The sequence below is a fragment of the Tursiops truncatus genome, chromosome 8, assembly GCF_011762595.2.
Source record: "Tursiops truncatus isolate mTurTru1 chromosome 8, mTurTru1.mat.Y, whole genome shotgun sequence".
NCBI classification, from domain to species: domain Eukaryota; kingdom Metazoa; phylum Chordata; class Mammalia; order Artiodactyla; family Delphinidae; genus Tursiops; species Tursiops truncatus.
The window spans coordinates 12,626,863-12,652,257 of record NC_047041.1 but is presented as its reverse complement, the minus strand read 5'-3'; the positions used below and the strand labels follow the sequence as shown (position 1 = coordinate 12,652,257).

The following is a 25,395-nucleotide window of genomic DNA, read 5'->3' as shown; positions in this document are numbered from 1 at the left end:
TAGGTGTGTGGACTAAAGTAGTTGTGAAGTCAGTAGTTGTGACTTGCAGGCTCTAGAGCGCAGGCTCAGTAGTTGTGGCACACAGGCTTAGTTGTTCCATGGCATGTGGAATCTTCCTGGACCAGAGATTGAACCCATGTCCCCTGCATTGGCAGGCAGATTCTTAACCACTGCGCCACCAGGGAAGTCCTACTGTGTTGTTCTTTACCTCTCTAATTTATGCTTATTTCCAGCCAGTTTATCTCTTCTTTAAAATACAAGTTCAGCAGAACGATTTTTCTCATAAGGATTCAGAAACCTTTGTTCTGATGATGAGCCCATTTAAATTTGGGTTTGAGCACTGATAGAAAACTAAGCTGGATTCCCTTAATGGGGAATCTGTCCATTCACCCTCCCAGGGTAGAATTTTTCTCAGGAACTAAATAGCTTTATCTAGCAGGGTCTTCCTGCCATTAGCAGTGGAACAGTACAAAGGCCACATTGAGCATAGCTGCTGGGGAAACCTTTTTCCTTCTCTGGCCTGTAAATGCCATTCTGTCTCTGTGAAAAGCCCTGACATCAGCTCTTGGAAAAATCCAAATACTTGTGTTAGAACAGGGCTGAAGCACTTGCCTGGGCAGAGACTAAATGGCTGAACTATGGTTCTAAGTTTACCAGATGGCTCTCAGTCATGTTATGCTTAAAAAAAAATTGAGGGGCTTCCCTGGTTGTGCAGTGGTTAAGAATCCACCTGCCAATGCAGGGGACACGGGTTCGAGCCCTGGCCCAGGAAGATCCCACATGCCGCGGAGCAGCTAAGCCCGTGAGTCACAACTACTGAGCCTGTGCTCTACGGTCCGTGAGCCACAACTACTGAGCCCGCGTGCCACAGCTACTGAAGCCCATGTGCCTAGAGCCCGTGCTCCGCAACGTGAGAAGCCACTTCAATGAGAAGCCTGCACACTGCAACGATGAGTATCCCCTCCTTGTTGTAACTAGAGATAGCCTGCGCACAGCAATGAAGACCCAACATAGCCAAAAATAAATAAATAAAATAAATTTAAAAAATTGAGTCTATGGGTTTCAGGTGTTATCTAGAGAAATTAGGATAGAAAGGACAATCTAACAGCTACCCCCCCTTTCTTTGCTAGTTTCCTCATTTTATTCTTTTTCCTAACTTCAAGATAATGTGGAATTCATGCTTGGTGGGGACAGAATATACCAACATTATAAACTTTATATAGTATTCTCCACCTATTAGGTGCCTCATAAGTATTTGATTTTGGGGGCAAAATACACTGTTACTGTAAACATAGACTGAACTAAACTTTCTTAGTGTTCAAATCTATGGAATATGAAAGTTCATTCATCAGAGGGCTCCTTTAAAACATAAATCAGTTCATGATTTAAAAACCTACAGTGGTGTTCCATTGTACTTTGAATAAAATCAAAATTTGTTGACATGGCTCATATTCTTACATTATCTGGTTCCTGTCAAAAGATCTGTTGATCTTGTCTTAGTACTTCTCTCTTGGTCTTTATGCTCAAGCCACAGTGGACTTTGTATTTCTTGAAAACAGTAAGCTTCTTCTCCCTTGTGACCTTTGTACTGGCTGTTCCCTTTGCCTGTAAACCTCTGGCTCCAGATCGTCTCACGGCTGGCTCCTTTACCTCATTTATGTCTCAGCTCAAATGCTTTAGAGGTCTTTTTTGAATAAACTAAATTAACTCATTTAATCACAGTTACATGTCTTTTATTTTTCTCATAGCACTTACCACTATCTGAAATTATTTGGTACAGTTATTTGTTTGGTCTGTTGTCTTCTTGTAGAGTGTAAGCTTCTTGAGAGCAGAGGCCTTATCTGTTCACCGATGAACCTCTAGTGTCTAGAACTGCTTTGGCACAGATTGCTGTTCCTGTAACTCAGTATGCATTTGGCTGCCTGTAACAGGAACTAAGTCAAACTGACTTAAGCAGTAAGGACATTTACTGGCTCACATAAAGAATCTAGAGGGAGGGTTGAGGGATTTTTGACTTAGTGGCTTAACTGTGTCAGTGACCCAGGTTCTTTCCATTTTTCCACTTTTGCCATCATTGTCAGCTTCATCTTAAACTAACCTTTAAGATTGGATGCTAACTAGCAAGTTAGGGCTACTCGCTTCCTCATTCACATCCAGTGGGAGAGGAAAAGAAGTTTCATGTGGTTCTCTCTTAAGAGTAAGAAAATACTTTCACAGATGTGTCTGGTAAACTTTGTTTCTATTCTCCAATCGCTTTCTGAATCAATCACTTACCCGAGAATGGAATTACATTAGGCCAAAAAGTTCCATCTCTTTTTGCTGCAAATGGAGTCATCTTTCTCTGAGTCAGCTGGGCTCTGAGGAAAGTAGTAGTAAAATTATGGTTTCTGGATTGGGAATCACTTATATCCTCTTGTAATTCTAATAAAATTTTTTTTAATGAATGAATTCATTTAGTAAACCTGTATTGAATTGTCAGATATATGCTCAGCACTCTACTAGTTAATTGGAATACAAAATCAGATAGAACATGGTTTTCACTTTCAGATAATTTAAGGTTTAGTGAGAGAGTCAAACAAGTTAACAGAATATTAAAATTGTTTTAAAAATGAACATGATGGGGCTTCCCTGGTGGCGCAGTGGTTGAGAGTCCGCCTGCCGATGCAGGGGACACGGGTTTGTGCCCCGGTCTGGGAAGATTCCACATGCCGCGGAGCGGCTGGGCCCGTGAGCCATGGCCACTGAGCCTGCACATGTGGAGCCTGTGCTTCGCAGCGGGAGAGGCCACAACAGTGAGAGGCCTGTGTACCGCAAAAACACACACACACACAAAAAACAAAAAAATCAACATGATGTACCACGATGACTATAGTTAACACTGCTGTATAACTGGCAGGAAAGTTGTTAAGAGAATGAATTCTAAGAATTCTTATCACAAGGAGAAATTTTTTTTTCCTTTTTTCTTCTTTCCTTTTTATTGTATCTTTAAGAGATGTTTGTTAGCTAAACCTATTGTGGTAATCATTTCACAATATGTGTAAATTAAGCCTTCATGCTGTACACCTTAAACTTATCCAGTGCTGTGTGTCAATTATTTCTCAATAAAACTGGAAAAAATCAATTAATTGATTTAAATAATTGAAGCCAAGAGAAAGTGGAAAAAAGTGAAAAGGGGAAACAAAGAACAGATGAGACAAATGAAAAGCAAATACCAATCATGATAGACTTAAACCTATCCATATCAGTAATCACATTAAAGGTAAATGGCCCAAACACCTCAATTAAAAGGCAGAGATTATCAGATTGGATAAAACAGCAAAGCCCAACTATATGGTGCCTACAAGAAACACATCTTAAAAATAAATACACACAATTTAAAAGTAAAAGGATAGAAAAAGATATGCTATGCCAACACTAATCAAAGTAAAGTTAACATGACTGCATTAATATCAGATAAAGTAGATTTCAGAGCAAAAATATTATGAGGGATAAAGAAGGTCATTTCATAATGATAAAGGGATCAATAAAGGAGAAGAAAACATAGCAGTTGTAAACTTTTATGCATCTATTAACAGAGCTTTAAAACTCATGAAACAAAAACTGATGTAACCACAACAGACAAATGTACAATCATTAACAGTGATTTCAGTATCCCTCCATAATTGAAAGAAGTAGACTGAAAGTCAGCAAGGATACAGAATACTTAACACTATTGACCAATTTGATCTAATTGCGTTTATAGAACACTCTAGCCAACAACATAATGCACTTTTTTTTTTTTTTGCAAGTGCACTGTGGAACATTTACTAAGATAGACCATATTCTGGGCCACAGAATAAATTTGAATAAACTAAAAAGATTTAAGTCATACAAAGTATGTTCTCTGACCACAATGGAATTAGGTTAGAAATCAATAAAAGAAAGATTTCTGGAAAGCCCCCAAATATTTGGAAATTAAACAGCAGAATTTTGAATAACCCATGTCTCAAAGAAGAAATCAAAAGGGAAATGGGAAATTATTTTGTGCTGAATTAAAATGAAAACACAAAATATCAGAATTTGTGGAATGCCACTAAAGCATTACTTAGAAAGTTATAGCATTAAATACCTATTAGAAAAGAGGAAAGATCTAAAGTCAGTGACATCAACTTCTGTTTTAAGAAACTAGAAAAATAAGAGGAAATTTAAACCAAATTAAGCAGAAGAAAGAAAAAAAGATCAGAGTAGGAGTCAATGAAGTAGAAACAGTAGAGAAAGACAGTGAAAGCAAAAGCTAATTCTTTTGAGAATATCGGTAAAGTTGTTAAATCTCTAGTCAGGCTGATCAGGAATAAAGACAAGAAGACAAACATTACCAATTTCAGGAATCAGAGAGGTGATATCACTACAGATTCTATAAATATTAAAAAGATTATAAGGGAATATTATGAATAGCATGCCAGTAAATTTAACAATTTAGGTGAATTATGGTTTGGAATTTTATAAATCCCAACAATATTAATATATAATACATAAGTATATATACCTATGTATTATATAATATATAAATAGCATATAAAATACATATATATGAACATATAAAAGACATGTATGTGTGTGTGTGTGTGTGTGTGTGTATATATATATATATACACATATACATAGATGGGAGCTAGATTTCTCACTGTCAGATTGGGAAGTTAAGCAAAGAGGGAGGGTGAATGAACTCTGTAGTACTGAATTAGAATCAGAGACATCAGTATGAACTCGTATTTAGTTTAATAAATATGCAGATGGATAGATACTATACATGAGTTAGTATACACACATGAATTAGGGCCAAGAAGTGTTGACACCCCAGTAGCAGCAAGTACACTCAGCACCCAGATCTTGGTTTCTAAATACCATTGTCCAATAAAATGACTCCTTAGAGAAATGGTTGATTTTAGGGCTGGAGTAGGGAAGATATAAGATGAGCCTAAAGCACTTTGTAGTGCCAGAAACAGGAAGTGCTCAAAAAATAAAACAGTGGGGGCATGTCAAAGGGATACAGGTGAAGGAACTCTCAATGGCTGAAGCTGAAATCATTTGAGCAAGAAAATAATGTAGTATTGGATTAGAACTCAAAGTGTAAAATAAGTATACATGAGTTCATGCTGATAGAAATTATTGCATAAATAAGAGGAGAAGACACAAATTTTCCTTATGGGAAGAATTCCAAGTAGCATATGTAAATTCTGCCTCCTCCAGGAGATGGAGCTTAATCTTCCCAACCCCTAGTATGGACTAGATTTAGTGACTTGCTTCTAAAGAGTAGAGTATGGAAAGGGGAAAAAAGGAACTTTACAGGGAGAAGTCTGGCAAATGCTAGCTTAACCAAATGATCAAGGTTAACATTGCTAGTGATGTCACATTGATATTGTGCATCCTTTGATATGTGATAAGAAAGGCATTTCACCTCTGTGGTATTCCAGAAATAGGCCCACATATATATTTACAACTGATTTTCAACGAAAGTGTAAAGGCAATTCAGTAGAGAAAGGATGGTCTTTTCAACAAATGATGCTGGAACAATGGGATATCCATATGCAAAGAAATAAATTTCTATCCATACTCATGCCCTATACAAAAATTATTGCAAAATATGTCATAGACCTGAAAGTAAAATTGAAAATCATTAAGCTTTTAGAAGAAAATGTAGGAGAAAAGTCTTTGTGACTTTGTGTTAGGCAAAGGTTTCTTAGATATGACACCAAAAGTGTGTGCAAAAGACTGTTTCCAAATGAGATCACATTCACAAGTACCAGAGGTTAGAACTTCAACATATCTTTTTGGAGGACACAATTCAATGCATAACAAGTGTAGTGGTTCCCAGTTTAGGGATTGCTTCTATGTTTAATGCAGGGGAACTGAGAATTTCTCTATATACTAAGTGCAATTCCCATACTGTATAAGTAAAGCATCTTCCATATCTTTGCTTACTTTTCTTTCAAATGCAGTGATGGTGTTGTAATTAATAAATACAAGTTCATTTGAAAATATTATGAGTTTGTTGTAGCTTTTTGGCATTTATTCAATTTGTGGATAATATACCTCTAACTGCTATTATGTGGATCTCTGCTTTGTCTGTTTTTACTTTTAACAGCAATAGTCTCTTTCACGTATTTTGTGCCGAACTTTGACACTCAGACACCAACATAATGTTACTTTGTCTTACAAAGTCTGTTCCTAAAACAGCTCCTTCAGCTTCTTGCTTCTGTGTGTTTCCTTAAGGGATAGAAATGAGTTCATGGGATTGAGCTAGGAGGATTGTGACACTGCTGTGTCTTCTCTTTTCTGTTTACCTGGTACACACAGAAACTCCTCTTTACTTCTAGCCAAACTCCCATGTGGATTCCTTACTGTAGATAAATTCATCTTAAGGAAGAAATCAAGAGGGAGTGCATAACTTGAATTACAACGATATTTTGTTACAACATTGTTTATTATACTAAAAAGTGGATCTAGCCTAAGTATTTACAAATGGGAATTGGTTAAATTAATTAAGTAGCTATATCACAAAGCACTTTGCAGGTATCAAGAATTATCTAGAGCCCTGTTTTTTTAAATCTTTATCTCATTTGTAAGTTCAATATACAAAATAAATAAAAGCTAAGCAGCTCTGATGTATGGGGAACCTAGAGTCTTCATCTACCCAATTTTGTCCTCTGAGGGACCTCTTTCGAACCTCTAGGATTTTATGCAGCACAATTTAAAACCAGTGCTGCAGTGAAAAATGTAATGATGTAAAATTATGTTGATATTAAGTTTAAAAAATGACCAAAACAATATGTCCATTATGCTTTAAGTTTTATAAAAAGAACTTTTATACACTGTATTTATACTATATACAAATACAGTAATCTATATCTTGAGAAAAGATGGGGGAAATATTCATTAAAATGCTAGGTGTTGAGATTATAGCTGATTTTTGGTTTCTGTTTTGTCTTTAATTTTTAAATTGTGTACATGTATTTCTTTGGGAATAAAAGATATTCTTTCATATTAAAAAGTAGAGAACCATTGCTTAATAGGAAACTTTACATTTTGGGAAAGATAACAGTTTCATTCCTCAATCCCTTGAGAGAGAGGAATTATCTTGAAAATGTTATAAAAATGATATTAGTAGCATAGGTTTATTTAGAAATTATTAATATCAGTAGTCTTATGTGTTAAGCATGTTAGGATAAGTCACATTTTTAGCATCTAAGGGAGAAAATGGAACTGAATGTCAGTGAATTCAGAATGAACTGAACTTTGTAAAGCAATGATCCTCAATTCTGGGATGATGTAAGAAGAATGTCAAAATAATTAAAACACCCTTTCTCTCCACCTTTCCAGAGGCGAGCCATTGTTACTGATAAGAGTATACCTCAACTCTAGTTCCTTGGTTTTAGATCAAGAAAAACTTCTGTAGAAGAAAGGGTGAGATGGCATGCATATCACTAATTTTCTCACCTTTGCTCCACAAAATCAGAGGTTTTTTTTTTTTTCTTTGCGGTAGTTTGAAAGTTTGGGGTATTCAGGTTTGGCAGCAGAAAGTGTGGTTTTATGGTAAACTAAGTGGACAGTTAAGAGGAATTGAGGAATTGTTAATATTTGATGGCAGAACCAAAGTGTTTATGAAGAGAAATGTCTCTAGTTTAAAACCAAAATTTTCATCAGATCATTCATTGTATACATAGACAGTAAAAGTATTTTCAATGAAAAATAATCTCCTCAGAAGAAAATAAAACACTTTTATGGATGTGGAAGGTGCGTTATATAGAAAACTTAATTGTAATGATATTGGCTCTGATCAGTTTTTTTAGTAGTCTTATCTTTACCTATATTTTATATCTGTATAGCCTCTAAATTTTCATTATTTATAGAAATATTTCACCAACTAAGGAATATGACTTAAATATAAGGATATGTAATCAAAATACTTACCCATAAAGCATTTCTTATATAATTTATACAAATCGTAAGTAGAAAACATAGAATATGCTCAATCCTTATTCCCTTAGAGTTCTTCCTGGAAAGTGTATGAGGTTTTTATCTCCTCAAAAGAAATAGACATATGTTGGTTTAGTTCAAGGAAACTGTGAACATTTTTAGAGTATGTGGGAACTAAGTTTATACTTTTCTCATTCCCTATATTTTCTTGTGATTTTGGGGGCAATCCTTGCCATTTAACTTGGGTTAAGTATAGCTATGGCAGTGATTAGCCTTCCTGTATTCAAGGAATGAGTGCACACCAAGTACCAACACCTGAAGGTAAGCAGAGATCAAGAATAATCTTTTGTGATTTGGGAGTTAGTGTAGTTTTGGTTATTTTTCCTTCTCCCAAGATTTTAGAAATAAAAGAGTCCTATTCCTGTAATTGTGTTGACACTTGATAAGAAATGTTTAGGCGCACTTGAGATAAATCCATTATAATTTGTTTTCTTGTTTAATTGATATTCCTTGCTACAGAATTCTTTTTTTTTTTTTTTTTTTGGTACGCGGCCGTCTCGCTGTTGTGGCCTCTCCCGTTGCGGAGCACAGGCTCCGGACGCGCAGGCTCAGCGGCCATGGCTCACGGGCCTAGCCGGCCCGTGGCATGTGGGATCTTCCCGGACCGGGGCACGAACCCATATCCCCTGCATTGGCAGGCGGACTCTCAACCACTGCGCCACCAGGGAAGCCCCAGAATTCTATTTTTTAACTGATACATAATAATTTAAATTTTGAGTAGAACTTTTTTATATAATAGAAAATAAAATATTATTTGACATATTTTATATTATAATTTTATATTTTATGAAATTGTCAAGCTCTGATTAATGCTGAAGCTTGTCTCAGTGGCACCTCAATGCAAAAGGTAAAAAGCTAATAACTAAGACTTTCTACTTCTTCAGAAGCAAAATTGTATCTTTCTGCAAATTTGCAGAAAGCAGCTTGTCCTAACAAATTTTGCACATTGTCACTTCAGTTTACAAAATATGAACATTTAATATTAATATATGTTATGTAAAATCTTGTTGGGAAACATGTCTATCCCAGATTGAGGCCTTTTATTCTCTCTCTCATTTTTATTTTCACAAACATACCCTGAAATAGGGAATTGTGAAACAAGATTAAGATTTAAATCCTTATCTAATGAAAATCATACGTTGTCCCTGATTTATAAGTCATGAGATTATTCCGTAGAGTCCAGTTTCTTGCTGATATTTGTTTAATAATGGATTTGATGGCTTGAATGGTATTTAATGAGATGAGGATACTTAAGTAGTTTGAGGGTCTCAGACTTTTTCAAGTTTCTTTTTTTTTACTCTTTTTTCTTTTGGAGTGAATAATTTGAAGTCTAAAAAGACACTAAGTTAATGGTGATACTCATGATCTCAAAGGAAATTTATTTAGAACCCTTACAGGAAATACTCACAAAAATGATAATGTTCCAGATTGTCAATAAAAAGGTGAAAGTTTAATAAGCTGTTATTTTTATTGTGAATTACTTTTTCCAGTTCAGAAACAACCAATATGCAGTTTATAATAGCTCTGGCAGAGGGAATTAAAATAATTTAGAATTTACTATTTGATTTGTCAAAGTATGTCCAAGAAGTAAGAGACATTTACTTAGGGTCTGTCTTGTGTTTAAGTTCTTCAGTAAAAGTGGCAGTATACTAAGCTATGTTTTAAAAGTTAATTTGAGACCTTACATTACATTCTAGTGAATCATTTTTGGATTTTACACAGAACTGAGCTCCTTGTTCCTTGTCATTCTGTGGTTTGTATTGCAAGGTCCACAAGTTTAAAACTAATAACACCATGAAGAATTCTCCATGAGTCATCCTGTCAGCTGTAGCTTCTGCTTTAGAGCCTGTCTGATATAACTAATTAATGTTTTATTGCCAGCTCTGCTAAACTTTTCATGCTTTGGATCTATATGCTAATAAAAAAGTACAATGGTAGATAATGTTCAGACTCTTTTTTTGGCTAGTTCCAAATTTTTTAGTTCTTTTAGTGACTCTAAGCTAGACCAGTTATAAATTATAGGTGGCATAAGAATTTATGACTGGTGTGGTTTTTTTTTGGTGGGGGGGGAGGGAAGTGGTAGTGGTCATTTACTACTTTTGGTTCTATGAATCTTGCTGTCCAGAGATCTAAAGATTGAATTAACAGTTCAGCTGAAGTCAGTACCATGGTCTGAATCCCTATACTTACGGGCGCTGTGTATTGTAGACAAATGTTCTTTTAGCTGTTATGTTTGTTATTTTGTGAAAAATGATATAATACTTGAGCTAGCTGGTTCATATTCATATTAGAGTAATTTCAAAATTAAGTGCTATACTTCAGGTTATTTAAATTATTTAATAGAAATGTATAAATGAAAAGCTCGATTTACATCTGGGACACAGAATGCCTTAATCATTCTTGATATTTTAAAGGAGATGAGGAAATAATGGACTTTTTTGCTAAGTGGCAGGTATGGTCAACATAATTTCACTATGTTTAAATAAAAATCACTGACCTTACTTGCCAGGAAAATTAAAAGTTTTGGTCGTAACCCGATATTTTTTCTTACCCTGTAGCATCTGGGAAGTTTGTTAACTTGAGTATTGCCCTTAATTTTATGTAATATGACTTGGCAAGTTAAGTTTATAGTTTCATCACTGGCTTTGAATTATGCATTTCTGTGGATTTTACTGAGCTAAAAACGAATTGGAATATTGTTAGTCTTTATTTTTATTTTCTATTGAATTTGAAGTCATGCAGCTAAAGTTCAGATTTTATTTTTGTTCTCCCTAATAGGTAATAATAATTAAGTGGTTACTATGTGCTAGGCAGTGCTTTTCATTTAATCCTTCTCATTTTCTGATTTAATCCTCAAAACAGACTTGTGAGGTAGGTCTAGTATTGTCACTGTTTTACAGATAGGTTAAGCAACTTGCCCACGTTCAAGTACCTTCTCATTGTGAAACTAGAATATGAACCTAGTTATATTTTTCCTGAGGAGTCCCTGAACCTAAGGCCCTGAGATCACTTGTAATTTTCATCGACTATAACAATATTGGAATAGTCTGTTTTTTCCACTATTGTTTATTATCACTTTATGAGGGGTTGAGCCTTAGAATTATCTTAATTGTTATCTGTTTTGCAGAGTTCTTTGTCTAGTAACTCTCCTCACTGGAGTGATTTTTTTCCCCCTGCATTTTAATATCACTAAAATCAGGATGTATCTTACAATGGAATTTTTGAGAATTCTAAATTTAGTAGCTAACATTGTTTGTTAATAAAAGCTTGACCACTATCCAATGTAGGTAAGATTTCCTTAACTTCCTCCCCTTCATTTCAGTTATCCATTATTAAGAACCATCTAACTCCCAAATTCCTCATCATAACTAAACCCAAGGGAGAAAAATCTAATATCTTGGAGGAGGCAGAGAGTAGGAATTAAGGTTTGATTGTGATATCCCTATTTCTGCTTTCAGAACACTTCTCACTGGAGTAGCATCAAAAGGCTAGCTTTTCTCACCAAAATCAATAAAAGGAAAATACGATTTCTAGTAGGCTATTTATTATAAGCAAATATGTGATGACACAAAACTTTGGCTGTTCTTTGCAATATTTTAGATCCAGAAGAAATTCTGTTTAACGATCTTAAAAGTTTTAAGTTTTAAAATCTTAAAAACAATTATAGCATTGTGTATGTGTATGTATATTGTAGAATAGTTCAACCTGTCTGGGACTTCCCTGGTGGCACAGTGGTTAAGAATCCGCCTGCTAGTGCAGGGGCATGGGTTTGAGCCCTGGTCTGGGAAGATCCCACATGCCGCGGAGCAACTAAGCCCATACAACACAACTACTGAGTCTGCGCTCTACAGCCCGCGAGCCACAGCTACTGAGCCCACATGCCACAACTACTGAAGCCTGCGCGCCTAGAGCCTGTGCTCCGCAACAAGAGAAGCCACCGCAATGAGAAGTCCGCACACCGCAACGAAGAGTAGTCCCCGCTTGCTGCAACTAGTGAAAGCCTGCGTGCAGCAAAGAAGACCCAACACAGCCAAAAATAAATAAAACTAAATAAATAAGTTTATTAAAAAAACCCAAAAAAACAAAAACCTGGCTAAAAAATGGAAGTTTTACTCCAGTATATATTAATTATAGGTTAGGGTTATTTAATTACCAAATCACATTTCCCTCTATAATAACATATTGGGAGGAGTGGGAAAATAAAAAATTGGGGGAGGCCTCTGTATATTGCTACCTAGTGATTTAATGCTAGAGCTCAGAACTAACAAGGAAAAGGCATCCTGAGTCAAGTGAGTGAAAGTATTGTGACATTTAAGGCCCTTGGTTAGGATTTTTGGCATACGAGTATGCTTAGTATAGGTAATCAAAAATAGGGGCATCTAGTCACCTTATCCCAATGGCTCAAATTCCTGATAACCCTTTTCTTTACATATTATGGTTCTTCATATTGGCAGTTTGACTTTGTCTTATAACTAGCAGAATACATATACACATATATAAATATGCACGAAACATGTTCATTGTTGGCTAAATGTCCATGTCATCAATATGATACTTTCAAAAGCCAGACACGTTTGATTAATTAGGCATATCCAACATGTCAGCATTCAGATACAGCTGTTCTACTTAAATATCTAACCAAAGGAGATTTTCACAATTTTATGATTGGACTATACAATGGACAGGGACTTGAAAATGGGATTTTGTACACCAGAATTGTTTCATCAGCCTTGTGTTGGGTTACTCTGTTGCTTAGAATATGGCCATTTCTTAGCCTTTAGACCTACCTTTCTATAGCATTTGATAGTATTGTCTCTTCTTTATTGGTTCCTAGGGCAACCCTTTCTCCATTCTGATTTATCTTCTTAATCTCCTTCTTTGGCTCTCACATCCTTTCTCAGTTGTTCGGAAGCTAGGTTTCTTTTCCCCAGGATTTGATCCTTGGTGTTTTCTCCTTACCTGCTGTTTCAAATTTCAATGGCCATCAGGGGTTGGTGACTCAAATCTACAACTCTAGCCCCAAGTTTTTCTTTGGAGTTCTAGCTTTCTATTTCAAGCTATCTGATTACATCTTCATCTCAATATCCAGCAGATGGTAGGGATTTTACAAAACCATGGGATTCTCTTGGTGATTTTCTTAGCTGGAGCAGAGGGAAGAATGAAATAGCCAGGAGGGCCGTTGACTTTGTTACTTGCATACATGCAACTGCACATACATAGGTACATACATATTTGTTTGTTTTACCACATACTTTAAAGTGGAATTTGGTGACTAGAGAAAAAGTATTGTGATGTAAATAAAGCTTTTCTTGAGAAAAGTTCTTTGTACTTTCTGAATATAGTAAGTCGATTATGATAAGCAAGTTATACTGTAGGGCGGTCCTTCTTTATCTTTTCATTCCATTTTTGTCCTCTTTCCCTTCCTTTCCATTCCCTTGTAAGAGAAAATAACTCAGGAAACTGGTTTACAGTCAGTAGTCTGGGAACTTCCAGATTTCTTTACCAGAATCTCTCTGGATGATGCAGTTTCTGACGCAAGCAGCATTGTTTTTGGGTAGGAGCTTTTATAATGGCTGTCAGGCCAAGTGGCTAAGGTTGCTAACTGCAGGTATTGTCCTTTGCAGAAATGCAGCTGGGAATTCTTTTCTGCCAACTTTTATGTTCATCTTTAAATTTAAATCCCATTCCCTCCCACCTCCCCCAACAAGTAAGGATGGACTACTTAGGAACTCTTATTTCTGAAGGTTTGGTTATCTTTTGTAATCAGTATATTCTCTAGAGCAGTGTCCTCTCTTTTATCCCAGAACCCCCTTTCCTTATTATCCCTAACTTGGTCGTAGAGTTAATATGCTATCGCTTATTAGGGAAGTTTTTAGATTCTCTGTCTTTTTCTTTGAATCAATTTTTATTTATATAGGAGGTAAAGGGATTTGTAATTAAAGTTATATTTAGACTAAGGTTTTTTTTTTTTTAAACTAAACTACCTCCATGCCAAATAAAATAGTCAGGTATCATTTTATGTTTATTTCTTACTACTGTTACTAGTAGCCGTAAAAAAATTTACTGATATTCTTAATAAGCCCTGTTCTTATCACCTAAATAATCTCTACATAAAATGTTATAGGTTGAGATAATTCTAAAAAGGACAGAAATGAGAAGAGGAATGGGAGGATGTTTGAGAACACTCTTTTAGACTTAGGTTAGCATTTATGTATAGCATCAAACTCTTATCAAGAAGCTTCCAGTAATATTTCCTTTAAAAAAGACAACCAGGAGAAAAGGCTGTAGTTCTTTTAGCTTACAAACTGAAAAAACATTTAAAGTACCTTTGTTTTCTACTTTTGGAATATATTTTTAATAACTGATAGTACCCCAGTGGTAATTTTTTCTAGATTTCTGGTATTACCTAAACATAAATAATTGAGAAGAATGATTTAATCATGATCAAAGGTTAGACACAGACCAACCAATAGAGCAGTAATAAGTATCCAGATATTTTGAATGGGGAAAGGTAAAGAAGGAACTTTTGCTAGGAAAACTAAATATAATATTTTAATGGTAAAATATTTCTCTTTGCTTAAGTTTTTTTAATCTGTAAAATGGAAATAATATCTTCGTAGTTTTTTTTAGGATTAAAAAATATTACAAGTGAACAGTTTAGAATAGTGCTTAGCATCTACTAAGCTCTCAATAAATGTAGCTATTGCTATTATTATTTGAATTTTTAAAAAGAGAACCCATACTCAGGGACAGCTGATGGTAAATACACCTGCAATTTAAGATTTAACAAAGTAGTTAAGATGTTAAAAAATGGTATCCAACTCCACCTGTTTGTTGAATCTTGCTTTGGGAAAGTTAGTATAAGATTTAAATCCCTTATCCTGGTTTTGTAGAATGAATAAGCTTAATAACAATCTTGCAAGTGAAATAACTACATCTATTCTTTTTGTTTTTTCTTTGTTTCAGGTTTCCCCTCAAAAAACCTATAAGGTAAGTTGTTCAGTTGCACTTCATATGTTTAGGTTAAATTTTACTTAGACGTGTTCCTTCAAAATTATGGTACATTTTTGTGGTTTTAGAAAATGTGGATTTAAGTAGTTTAAAGTTTCAAAATGTTTTACAAATTTAAAATATAACAGGTGTTGCATATTTTTTCTGGAAGACAGCATTATTTTGATAACATTTCCAGTGTTTTTAATATAAGCATTTTAAAAGTTTGTTCAAATTGATACTTAAGATCACTCCCTATGAAGAGATTTAATTTAAAAATCTATTGTGACTGTTTTCAGTTGTGAGTAGCTTGGGGAGTGTAAATGGATTGCCAGTTTTTGATGTGTTTTATCACTTGGGTAACTGTAACTGCCTTTTTAGTTAATGAACTTTGACAAACTGGATCAGTCTTAATTACCCTAAGACAGTAAAGGAAAAAATCCAAAATGTCCAAATATGTCTGTGCCTGTATCTCCATATTTATTCATTTCCTGGGATTAAATGCTCTTCCTCAGTACTCGTTCTTCAGCATCTTTTTTCTCTTTCATCTTAATTGTTGTATGTATTATTTAAAATGTAGGTAGTATGTCATTCCTAATTATTACAGTACTTTTATCATTTCTAGTGATGGCATAGGCCAGGATACCAATGCTAATCTTGGCATTTCAAGTAATTAGAAGTGTATGTATTACAGTAGTGGTCTTGTTTGCTTCGCAGCCATTATCTGATCAAGTATAATTGGGTAGGTCATAGGAAAAATAATAATTCTTATGCCATCTGGGCCTTGGAAAGACTTCTGTGGCAAGAATTATAGGCAGGCTTTAAGAGAGCCTTGCCCTAGAGAACAAATGTATGGACACCAAGGGGAGAGAGCAGGGGCGGGGGTGGGGGTGGGGGGGTGGGATGAACTGGGAGATTGGGATTGACATGTATACACTAATATGTGTAAAATAGATAACTAAAAAGAACCTGCTGTATAGCACAGGGAACTCCACTTCACTGTACAGTAGAAACTAACACAACATTGTAAAACAACTATACCCCAATTTTTTAAAAAAAAAAGCCTTGCCTAAGATTTTTCTTTTTTAAAACTGTTCTCATCCATGCTGTAGTTACACAGTGTTTTTGAACCTGGCCATAATATACATAGGGTTGGGGAATATGTTTAATTACTTTTAGGTACTGTTCTCTTATCTGTTAAATGGAAATAATAGTGATTAACCTGTGAAAACCACTAAAAGGTTTTAAGCAGTTATTTCTCAGAATAAAATAGACTTTATTACTAAATACCGCTCATTATTTTTAAGCACTTTTTATAACCAGGTAAATAGACTCTGTATTAAACATAGTATAGACTGAATTTTAAAACTTCTTGAAAAATATAAATTAGAGAGTTTTATGAGACTGTGTAAGGTAAACTGATTTCTTGGTTTCTCTTTGTAAGACACACTTGGGATTTTTAAATTAAGTTTTTATTCCAATTATTTCCTTATAATAAAATATTTAATTGCTTTTATTTAATTTAGGCATGGAAGTATTTTGAACCGAGAGTCACCAACAGATAAGAAGCAGAAAGTTGAGCGCAGTACATCACATGATTTTGACCCCACAGGTAAAGCGCTTTGTTCTGCCAAAGAATATTGAGAGTAGTGAAGTTTCCAGTAATAACACTTTAAGCTGCATGACCACCTGAAACACTCAGCAGTAGCTGTTTGATCTGTTTAAGACTCTCCTTCCTCTTCAATTACATAATATAAAACCTTTGCACTCAGGAGGAATACAAGCATTTTTAACTTTCAACACTATGGATTCCACTATGGAAGCATCGTTATAGACTCTATTATATTTTAAAATAATGATGATAATAGAAACGGTTATTGTATCATAATTGGAGATTTTGGTCAGACCAAGAACTTGGGTAAATCCTAGGTATGAACAGTAGTATGTTTATAAAATCAAGGCTATAATCAAGGCTTGATAACAACTACATATTCTGTAGTCATCTAAAAATTCAGGTGTGATCATGGTAAATTGGAGTATTAGATAAAATAATTTAAAATTGATGATCATCTCATTTTAGAATAAGCAAATAAATAGAAATCCCTTTTTCTTCAAGGAGTATTCTAAACTCAGACAGCTGTCTTTCAACCTCAGTAGTGTTGATCTTTCCTAGAGTTTTCATGCTGGTGGACTTTTGACTGTTTATATTCTTAATTTTGTATCTATAGGTTGAACCCCCTTGTAATATATAGGCCTTTGCTTTCCCCTTGTAAACCCACTCAGTATTTAATTTATAAAAATTGCTTGATAATTTTGCTTTTGTCATTTGAAACTTATTCTTTGTTCATATACTCTTTTATACTTGTATGTTCCTATGACAAAAGATGAAGTAAGTAAATGCTAAGGTCTCAGATACATAAATATATCTATTTTTAAGTATTTTCACTTAGAAGTAAAATTTTTAATTTTTAATGGAGTATTTTTTGTGTCTAATTAAGGCTGTTTATACTTTTAGTATAGACTGCTAGTTTATTTTGAAAAATATAAATATTATCTAGGAAGGGAAGAATGGGAGGTGAATAGCTACTAAGTTACCTGCATCTTGGGTGGTAGGTGAAAAATCCCAGTCATCAATGTAGGAGGCTTTGGTGGTGGAAGTATGTAATATGTAAGTTCTTGCATCTCCATTAAGAAAAATCCTTTATTTCTGACACCTAATTTTGATGTCATAGGGCTCAGAGGCTTTCATTTATATGATTAGTTACTGTCTTGATAATTAGGGTCACATGTTTCTGCCCTGTGCTCATCGAAGCATTATAGTCTTGTTAGATTGACTTAACTCTGTATTGGTCATCTGTGATGTGCCTATCTCCAAAGACAGATTAGCAAAGTGGTATTCAGTGCCTCATAATGAGATTATTACAGCTTTTAGTGCTTTTGTCATCTCTACAATTGTCAGATGATATATTTTGTAGACTTTCCATGTATTGTTTTGTTACATATTTTTATTGCACTGTCTTTTCTTTGATAAATCTAAAATATGTCATTACCTGTGCTGTTCGTGACTATTCTAAGGGCTATCACCTGTGATGTTCATACTTTGTGTTTGCACGATTTAACTTGTTCATGATTCATTCTTTTTTCCCCCATGAATTTTTCCCCTTACATTGGTCTCCATATTTTCTATATCTCTCTCCTTTTCTCCCGCTCCTGTGCAGATAGCTCCTCCAAGAAGACAAAGTCTAGTTCAGAGGAGAGTAGATCCGAGATATATGGTAAGCTAATGTAGCCCGAGATATATGGTAAGCTAATGTAGCCAATTCAGCCTTGCACCTTGGAGCTTGCTTCATGCTGTTTCTTTTCTTTCTTTCTTTTTTTTTTTTTAACTGCAGTCTCTTTTGTGTCTGCTCTGCATGGCATGATCTATTGCAGGGAAAGGGAGCCTGGGGTTTTAATGTGGCTGTGATGTGGAAGCTTAAGGTTGCTAGAAACTAACATTGGAGAGTAAGAATAGGCACATTACCCATCTTCTCTTTCGTCTTGTTTATGTTAGGAAAGTGATTATCTCTAATATGTTTGGGTCAAGTTTCTCCAAATAACATGGATGAGCTTTGAATTCTTGGCATTTTCTTCCCATGTCCCGTTTGCAGAGTTTGGATCATGTAGAATTTCATCAGTGCTACCAGTCTTTTTCTCTAAGTATAGTACTGGTATAGTTTGATGTGTTAGCAGTTCTTTGGAATTTTAATTTTATTTTTAATTGTTTATTTTTAATTGCCTCATCATCTGGAAATGCTGTTCTTGTGTAATTTATCTACAACAGCAAAAATAGCCTAAGTATTTTATTTTTGTAGCATGAAGAATGTCTCTGCCTTTCATAAGTTTCCCTAAAGCTTATTCTGAATGGGAAAATTTCAAAATGACACCTTTAAAAAATAATCTTCGCAAAGAGCAGCTTTAACCTGAATGGTCAAGTTTTGCAACAGATGATTAAAACACTAATATTTCCAGGCTATGTCCTGTCTTCCAAAGATAATATAAACCATGTTTGTGAATTTCAGACATATTTTTCCTTTTCCTTTTCTTCTGCATAGTTTTACGTGTCCTCTTTTCTTGATTTGGCATCTAATTAGTGTTTTGAGGAAAGTGGATAAGAGAAGCACTGCCTGGAACCTAGACTTTTTTTTTTTTTTTTTTTTTTTTTTTTGTACGCGGGCCTCTCACTGCTGTGGCCTCTCCCGTTGCGGAGCACAGGCTCCGGACGCGCAGGCTCAGTGGCCATGGCTCACGGGCCCAGCCACTCCGCGGCATGTAGGATCTTCCCGGACCGGGGCACGAACCCGTGTCCCCCTCATCGGCAGGTGGACTCTCAACCACTGCGCCACCAGGGAAGCCCTAGACTTTTAAAATAATCTCTGAAAGACCAGTAAGTTTTTTTTTTTAAAAGAAGAATCCAGATTTGGCCTCAAAGGAAAACCAGGTCTTCTCCAATAGAGGCTGAAAGTCTATCAAGTGGAAGTTTCCTTAGGTGTAGCTGTTTCCTAGCTTGATATACACATGAAAGGAAAAAATACATGAAAATGCCCCCTTTCTCTTTTAAGACACTTTATAATTTATATCTCCTGACACTTGAACACATAATGTCAGATACTATTTAGTACTTTGAGGCCTGTGTTTGATTATAAATCAGTTAATGATTTTGTGTTAGATACATACATATAGTTCTTTGCTTGGGTTTATGTGACCAGTACTTTTTCTGTGTAGTTAAACCTTTTACAGTAGTTCAACAGGAAATGTGTACCATGCCCTATAGCATGTCAAGTTCATGCTTTTTCTTCCTTCCAAAGTATTTGGCTCCTCATAAGTTCTTGAGACCGTGTCTTTCTGTTCTATATAAAGAACTTCCTATGGTTTATTCTCTTCTTAGGAATGTGAACACTATCTTTATAGCACCATTCTTTTCCAGCAACCTTTGCAATGTTGTAATTTCATCTCCCCCACCATTTTCCTAGATCTGTGGTATGTATGCAAAAGCTTGCTGTTTGCTTTGGATGAGACTAACAATTTAGGAATCCATGACTAGAAATAGTATACTAAGATTTTTCTTACCAGAGATGGGAATATTAACACTAGTTCAGACATGCCATTGGCTTGGTAGTAATAGAAACATTTTAAGTGGTAATGGGGAAGTAAGGTGTGGCTTCTCTGTGTTTGTTTCTTGAGAACCCTTGAAATACCTTTTTTGGAAGGAACTGAGCCATGAGTTCTCAAAAAGAACTTTTGAGAGGGATGAGTTGATCAGAACAGAGCTAGCATGCTAAATTAAATCTCTTCGACATTACAAATATTTTATCACCTGTGTGAATAGACTTCTTCAGACTGTGTCCAGTTAGCGTGGGTGAAAAGGAATCTCTAGAGAGTTATGGAAAGCTTGGAAATACTGGAATATGACTGAGTAGAATCATAGCAACTGGTGACATTGCTTTAGTGTAGGGTCTCTTAACAAGCCCACTTTTAACTTCTAAGATTATACATTGTCTTCTCTTGGGGTAAAATTGTTAGCTGGGTACTTCACACAAATACTAGTCATTCACTTACAAATTATTTATTTAAACTTTCCTAGCCATTTTTAGAGCCATTTTGTGAGATAGATTTACTTTGCTCATTTTAAGAGGAAACCAAATGTTTGTTTTGTATTCACTTCTTTGTTAAGTTTCTGCCCAGCGCAGTAGGTCAATATTTGTTCCTTTTCCCCTTATTTTCCCCTCTGAACCTTTTGGAGTCTGTTGACCATGTACAGGTATATTTTCTGATCTGCAATTCTAATGACGCTTAATTTTCTATTTTCCTTACTAATATCGTAATAGAGAAATTTTGTGGGGGTTTGAGGAATATGAGAGATTTAACAGGGCAATTTTGAGTTAGTCTACAGCTTCTGTCTTGGTGTCCTGAAGAGATTACAGCTGATGATATTATGTACAAGAAAATAAACCATGTCTTTTTGAAACTGTCTTAGTCTATTTCAAAAAGACTTCTGTAACAAAATACCAGAGACTTGGCTTAAACAACAGAACTTCATTTTCTCACAGTTTTGGAGACTAGAAATATGCAGTCAGGCTGCCAGCACTGGTCAGGTTCTGGTGAGAGCTCTTCTCTGGGTTTAAAGACGGCCACCTTCTTGCTTTGTGCTCACATGGTCTTTTCCTTGGTGCAAGCATGTGTAGAGAGGGAAACAGAGAACAAACTGTTTGGTATCTTATAAGGATACTAATCCCAGCATGAGGGCCTCACTCTTATGACCTTGTTTAACCCCAGTTCCTCCCCAAAGGCCTCATTCCCAAGTACTATCATGTTGAGAGTTAGGGTTTAAACATATGAATTTTGTGGGGGTGACACAAACATTTAGTCCATAACAGAAGTGAATTGTTAGGTCTTGAAATATCCAGGTTTGGATACTTCAGAGTGTCTTTTCTTTTAATTCATATTTCTTTTTATTCCAGCTTCTCATATCTGTCAAATGAAAACTTCTTGGTTTGATTTTTACTCTCACCAAGTTATTATTCCCTGTTCTTTCTTCAACCTTGCAAAGAGCATTCTACATGAACCTTCTGTGTCCTCATAAATCACTCACTTCCTAACCTCTTAAAATCTGAACACGTACTATCTGGAAGGTGAATCAAAATATCCAACTTGAAAATTTATGAACTTTTTCTCAGTTCTCACCTTCCCCTTGTGCCATTAGGCAATGTTGATGCCCTTTCTTTGGTGTATATAATATTAAATCAACCTATTTCTTTTCTCTTTATAATGGTTTTGTCTTTTCTGTACTTGCTTTCTTTTTCCTTCTTATAAATATAGGCATGACTCAAGTTTCTGTCCCTGATCTTTCTCCCTGTTTCCAGTCTCATATTTATAACTGTTTGCTGAATCCTTGCACTCTAACTATCCTTAAAATCCAAATGAGCAATCTGGAATTTATCATTGTTAACTATGGCTGGAAATCAGTCTTCCCCTTGATTTCCCTGATTCTTTCAATGACTTGGTCATTTTCCCATTTACTTAGTCTTATTTTCTTAAATTTATCTTTGACTTCTCCGTTTCTCTTGTCCCTTATTGTCAACTACTTGTCAGGTTTAATTGGTTCTGCCATCACATTATTTTTCACCCCCTGCTGTTTGGTTTCATCTCCACTGCTTTGTTCAGTTTGTCATCATGTCATTAGACTATTTTCATAGACCCATAACCTTCTTTCATGTTTATTTCACATTGATTCACTTCCTTTTCTCCATTCTACTGTATTCAGTCAGATGAGTGTTACTAAAGTAAGGATTTGGTCATTCACTTTTTGGGAAAGTACAAATAGTTATTAAGATATGCCATAATTTGTTTCCAATTCATCATTCTCCATCAATCTAGTACGGTTCACCCAAAGGTACCAGACTGTCCTCCAAATTTTCCTTTCCCAAATGTGGCTTGGTCCTCTTTCTTTGCTCATGCCATTCCCATTGTTTTGAATGGATTATCTCCTATAACTCGCTATTAGAATTCTCCCCATCCTTCACGGCCTAGGTTCAAATACTGCCTCTTTCATAGGGCTTTCCTAGGTTTACCCAGTTACTTTTGTTGTCTCAACTTCGACATCCTGCTTTGTATCAAGTTATTTGTATTTATATTCATCTTTGCATCTCCCATAATGCCTGACACACTGGAGTCACTCAGTTAAGTGAGATTTGAATGAGTGGTTGTTGAGATTGGGATGAAGTATTTTAGTAAAGAGAATTGATGGAATACAATGTTGATTCATCATAATTGGATTTTTCTTTCCTTTGAAAAATTTTAAGGTAGAAGAAAATGTAACTTTGAAAAGAGACTTACTGTTGGTTATAGTCTAAAAGAATGAAATCGGCATGCTTGGAACTTAAGCCTCCTCTTGCTGGCAGCATTATGCATTTAGAATCAAGAAACTTCTTAATCAAAGGATTATCTGAGGTCTAACTCATAAAACATGATGTCTGCCAGCAGTTTAAAAATGAGCTGTTTTTATGGAGTTGCACATGGTCTTTCTCCACACCCTTCCCTGAAGCTAATTTTTAAGAGGTGAGACTTAGAGAAGTTTGGTCATGCAATAAAATCAAAGGTGAAGAAAGACTAATGTGCTTTTCCTAAAGTAAATGCAGTATGAAAGGTTTAGCATGTTGCCTTGCATTTTCATTAGTTTTCTGTTTGGCAATATAGTTGTTGTATTGTTCAAGGAATGTATTACAGTGAAACTTGAGAGTACTTTTTCACCTTTTCAGAATACCTTAAAGACTTCTTCCCCTCCCCACAGCAAAGCATTACAAAGACTTAATTTTTTTCACTTTCAAAATACAATCCTTGGTAATTCACTTCTGAGTAAAAAAAACAGTCTTTTTTATATGGGTTTCAAATGCTGCATTGGAAAGGGGGATCAAGGTGGTAGAGTAAGAGGATATGGAGCTCATCTACTCCTAAAAACATGAAAAATACATCCACATGAGGAAAAATTCTCACTGAAAACTAACTGGAATCTGGCAGAAAAACTCCTATACAACCAAGGCTACAAGAAAGATTCCCACATAATTGGGTAGGATGGGAAGAAAAACATCAGGCTGAGATCTCTTCCCTTAGAAGGGAACTAAGAGGAAAAGGGAGATAGCATGGGTGGACACTCACCCTGGGGAGCCACAGACTGGGCATCCCAGTTCTGGGATCCTGTGTAGAGGAGACAGGCCTCCTTGGCTGCTTGGAGAACCAGTGGGACAAATAGAAAGGCTGGAGAAGCCTAGACTCGACTTGTGAGGAGTATGCAGGTACTGGCTTGCCATCAAAACACATATTTAAAAGGAACAGAGCCAGTTGGAGCCTGACCATCAGAGATTCTGCTTCAGAATCTTGAGATTCTGAACTTGAGAGCAGTTCTGAACAATTTGAGAGCAGACTCCACCCCTGACAAGGCGGTGACTGCCACTGAGTAGAGAGGAAATCTAGCCTTAGACCCTGTGCAGCCTCTAGTTCCCCCAACACCAGCCACACTCCCTATCAAGGTGATAGTGGCTAGCATACCCTGAGGAAAAATGTGGCTGGCATCTACATCAAGTTCAGCCCTCACACCAGAGACAGTGGCATATACAGTCTACAGTGGGATGCTCCCAAATAAAAACATCCCTCAAGACCACAATGGATAACTGTTTCACCTAAATTCATAGAGACAGAGAACGTTAAGTAAAATGGTAAGGAAGAGGAACTACTCTCAAAAGAGCAAGAGAAAACCCCTGAAAAAATAAATAATGAAACAGAGATAATCAGTCTACCAGATAAATAATTCAAGAAGTTTGTTATAAAAATGCTAAATGAATTAAGAAAGAGAACTGATCTAAGCACAGATCATTTTAACATGGAACTAGAATCCATAAAGAAGACCCAATAAAAAATAGCTAATTCAACTTCTGAGATAAAACGCACTCTAGAAGCAACGAATAGCAGACTGAATGACACAGAAGAATGCATAAGTGATCCAGAGGATAGAATAATGCAGATCACCCAATAAAGCAACAAACAGAAAGACAAATAAAAAAAAATGAAAGCAACATATGAGAACTTCGGGATAATATAAAACATGCCAATGTTTATATTAAAAGGGTTTCAGAAAGAGGAGAGAGAGAGACAAGGGGATCAAACATGTATTTGAAGAAATTATGACTGAAAACTTTTCGAACCTAAAGAAGGAAACAGATACAGAAAGTACAGAGGGTCTCAAACAAGATGAACCCAAACAGACCCACACCAAGACATATCATAATTAAAATGGCAAAATGTAGTTAAAGGTAAAGAGAGAAGTCTAAAGGCAGCAATAGAAAAACAAAGAGGTGTACACAAGGGAATCCCCATAAGGCTATCAGTTGATTTCTCTGCAGAAACTTTGCAGGCCAGAAGGGAGTGGCATGGTATATTCAAAGTCCTGAAAGGGAAAAACCTGCAATCTAGGGTACTCTACCCAGCAAGATTATCATTTAGAATAGAAGGAGAGGTAAATAATTTCTCAGAGAAGCAAAAACTAAAAGAATAAAGCAATACTAAGCCTACCGTAAAAGAAATGTTGAAAGGTCTTCTCTAAATGGAAAAGAAGTAAGAATCTACAGGAAAGGGAAAATCCCAATGGGAATGGTAAATATACAGTAAGGATTGAAGATCACTTTTAAAAAATTGTAAAAGCAACTATAAATACAATAAACAGTAAAGGGATAAGCATGAAGATATAAAATATGACCTCAAAAACACAAAATGTGTGGGAGAGGAGTAAAAAATGTAGATCTTTTAGAATGTTTGAACTTCAATGATTATCATTTTAAAGCAAGTAGATACAATTAT

At 35.5% G+C, this 25,395-nt stretch overlaps 1 protein-coding gene across 6 annotated transcripts in view; it reads left to right on the top strand.

Moving 5' to 3' along the window:
* Nucleotides 1–25,395, top strand: part of ARHGEF12 (Rho guanine nucleotide exchange factor 12) — a 144,324-nt gene that overhangs the window by 48,878 nt on the left and 70,051 nt on the right. For 4 of the 6 annotated variants that reach the window (XM_019941754.3, XM_019941755.3, XM_073808075.1 and 1 more), the window contains exons 2-4: nt 14,983–15,006; nt 16,533–16,618; nt 18,225–18,281. In XM_019941754.3, the coding sequence (XP_019797313.2) occupies nt 14,983–15,006; nt 16,533–16,618; nt 18,225–18,281 (167 nt within the window). The remainder of the gene's footprint in view (nt 1–14,982; nt 15,007–16,532; nt 16,619–18,224; nt 18,282–25,395) is intronic. The other 2 variants (XM_033861898.2, XM_019941753.3) reach the window with 1 other exon arrangement.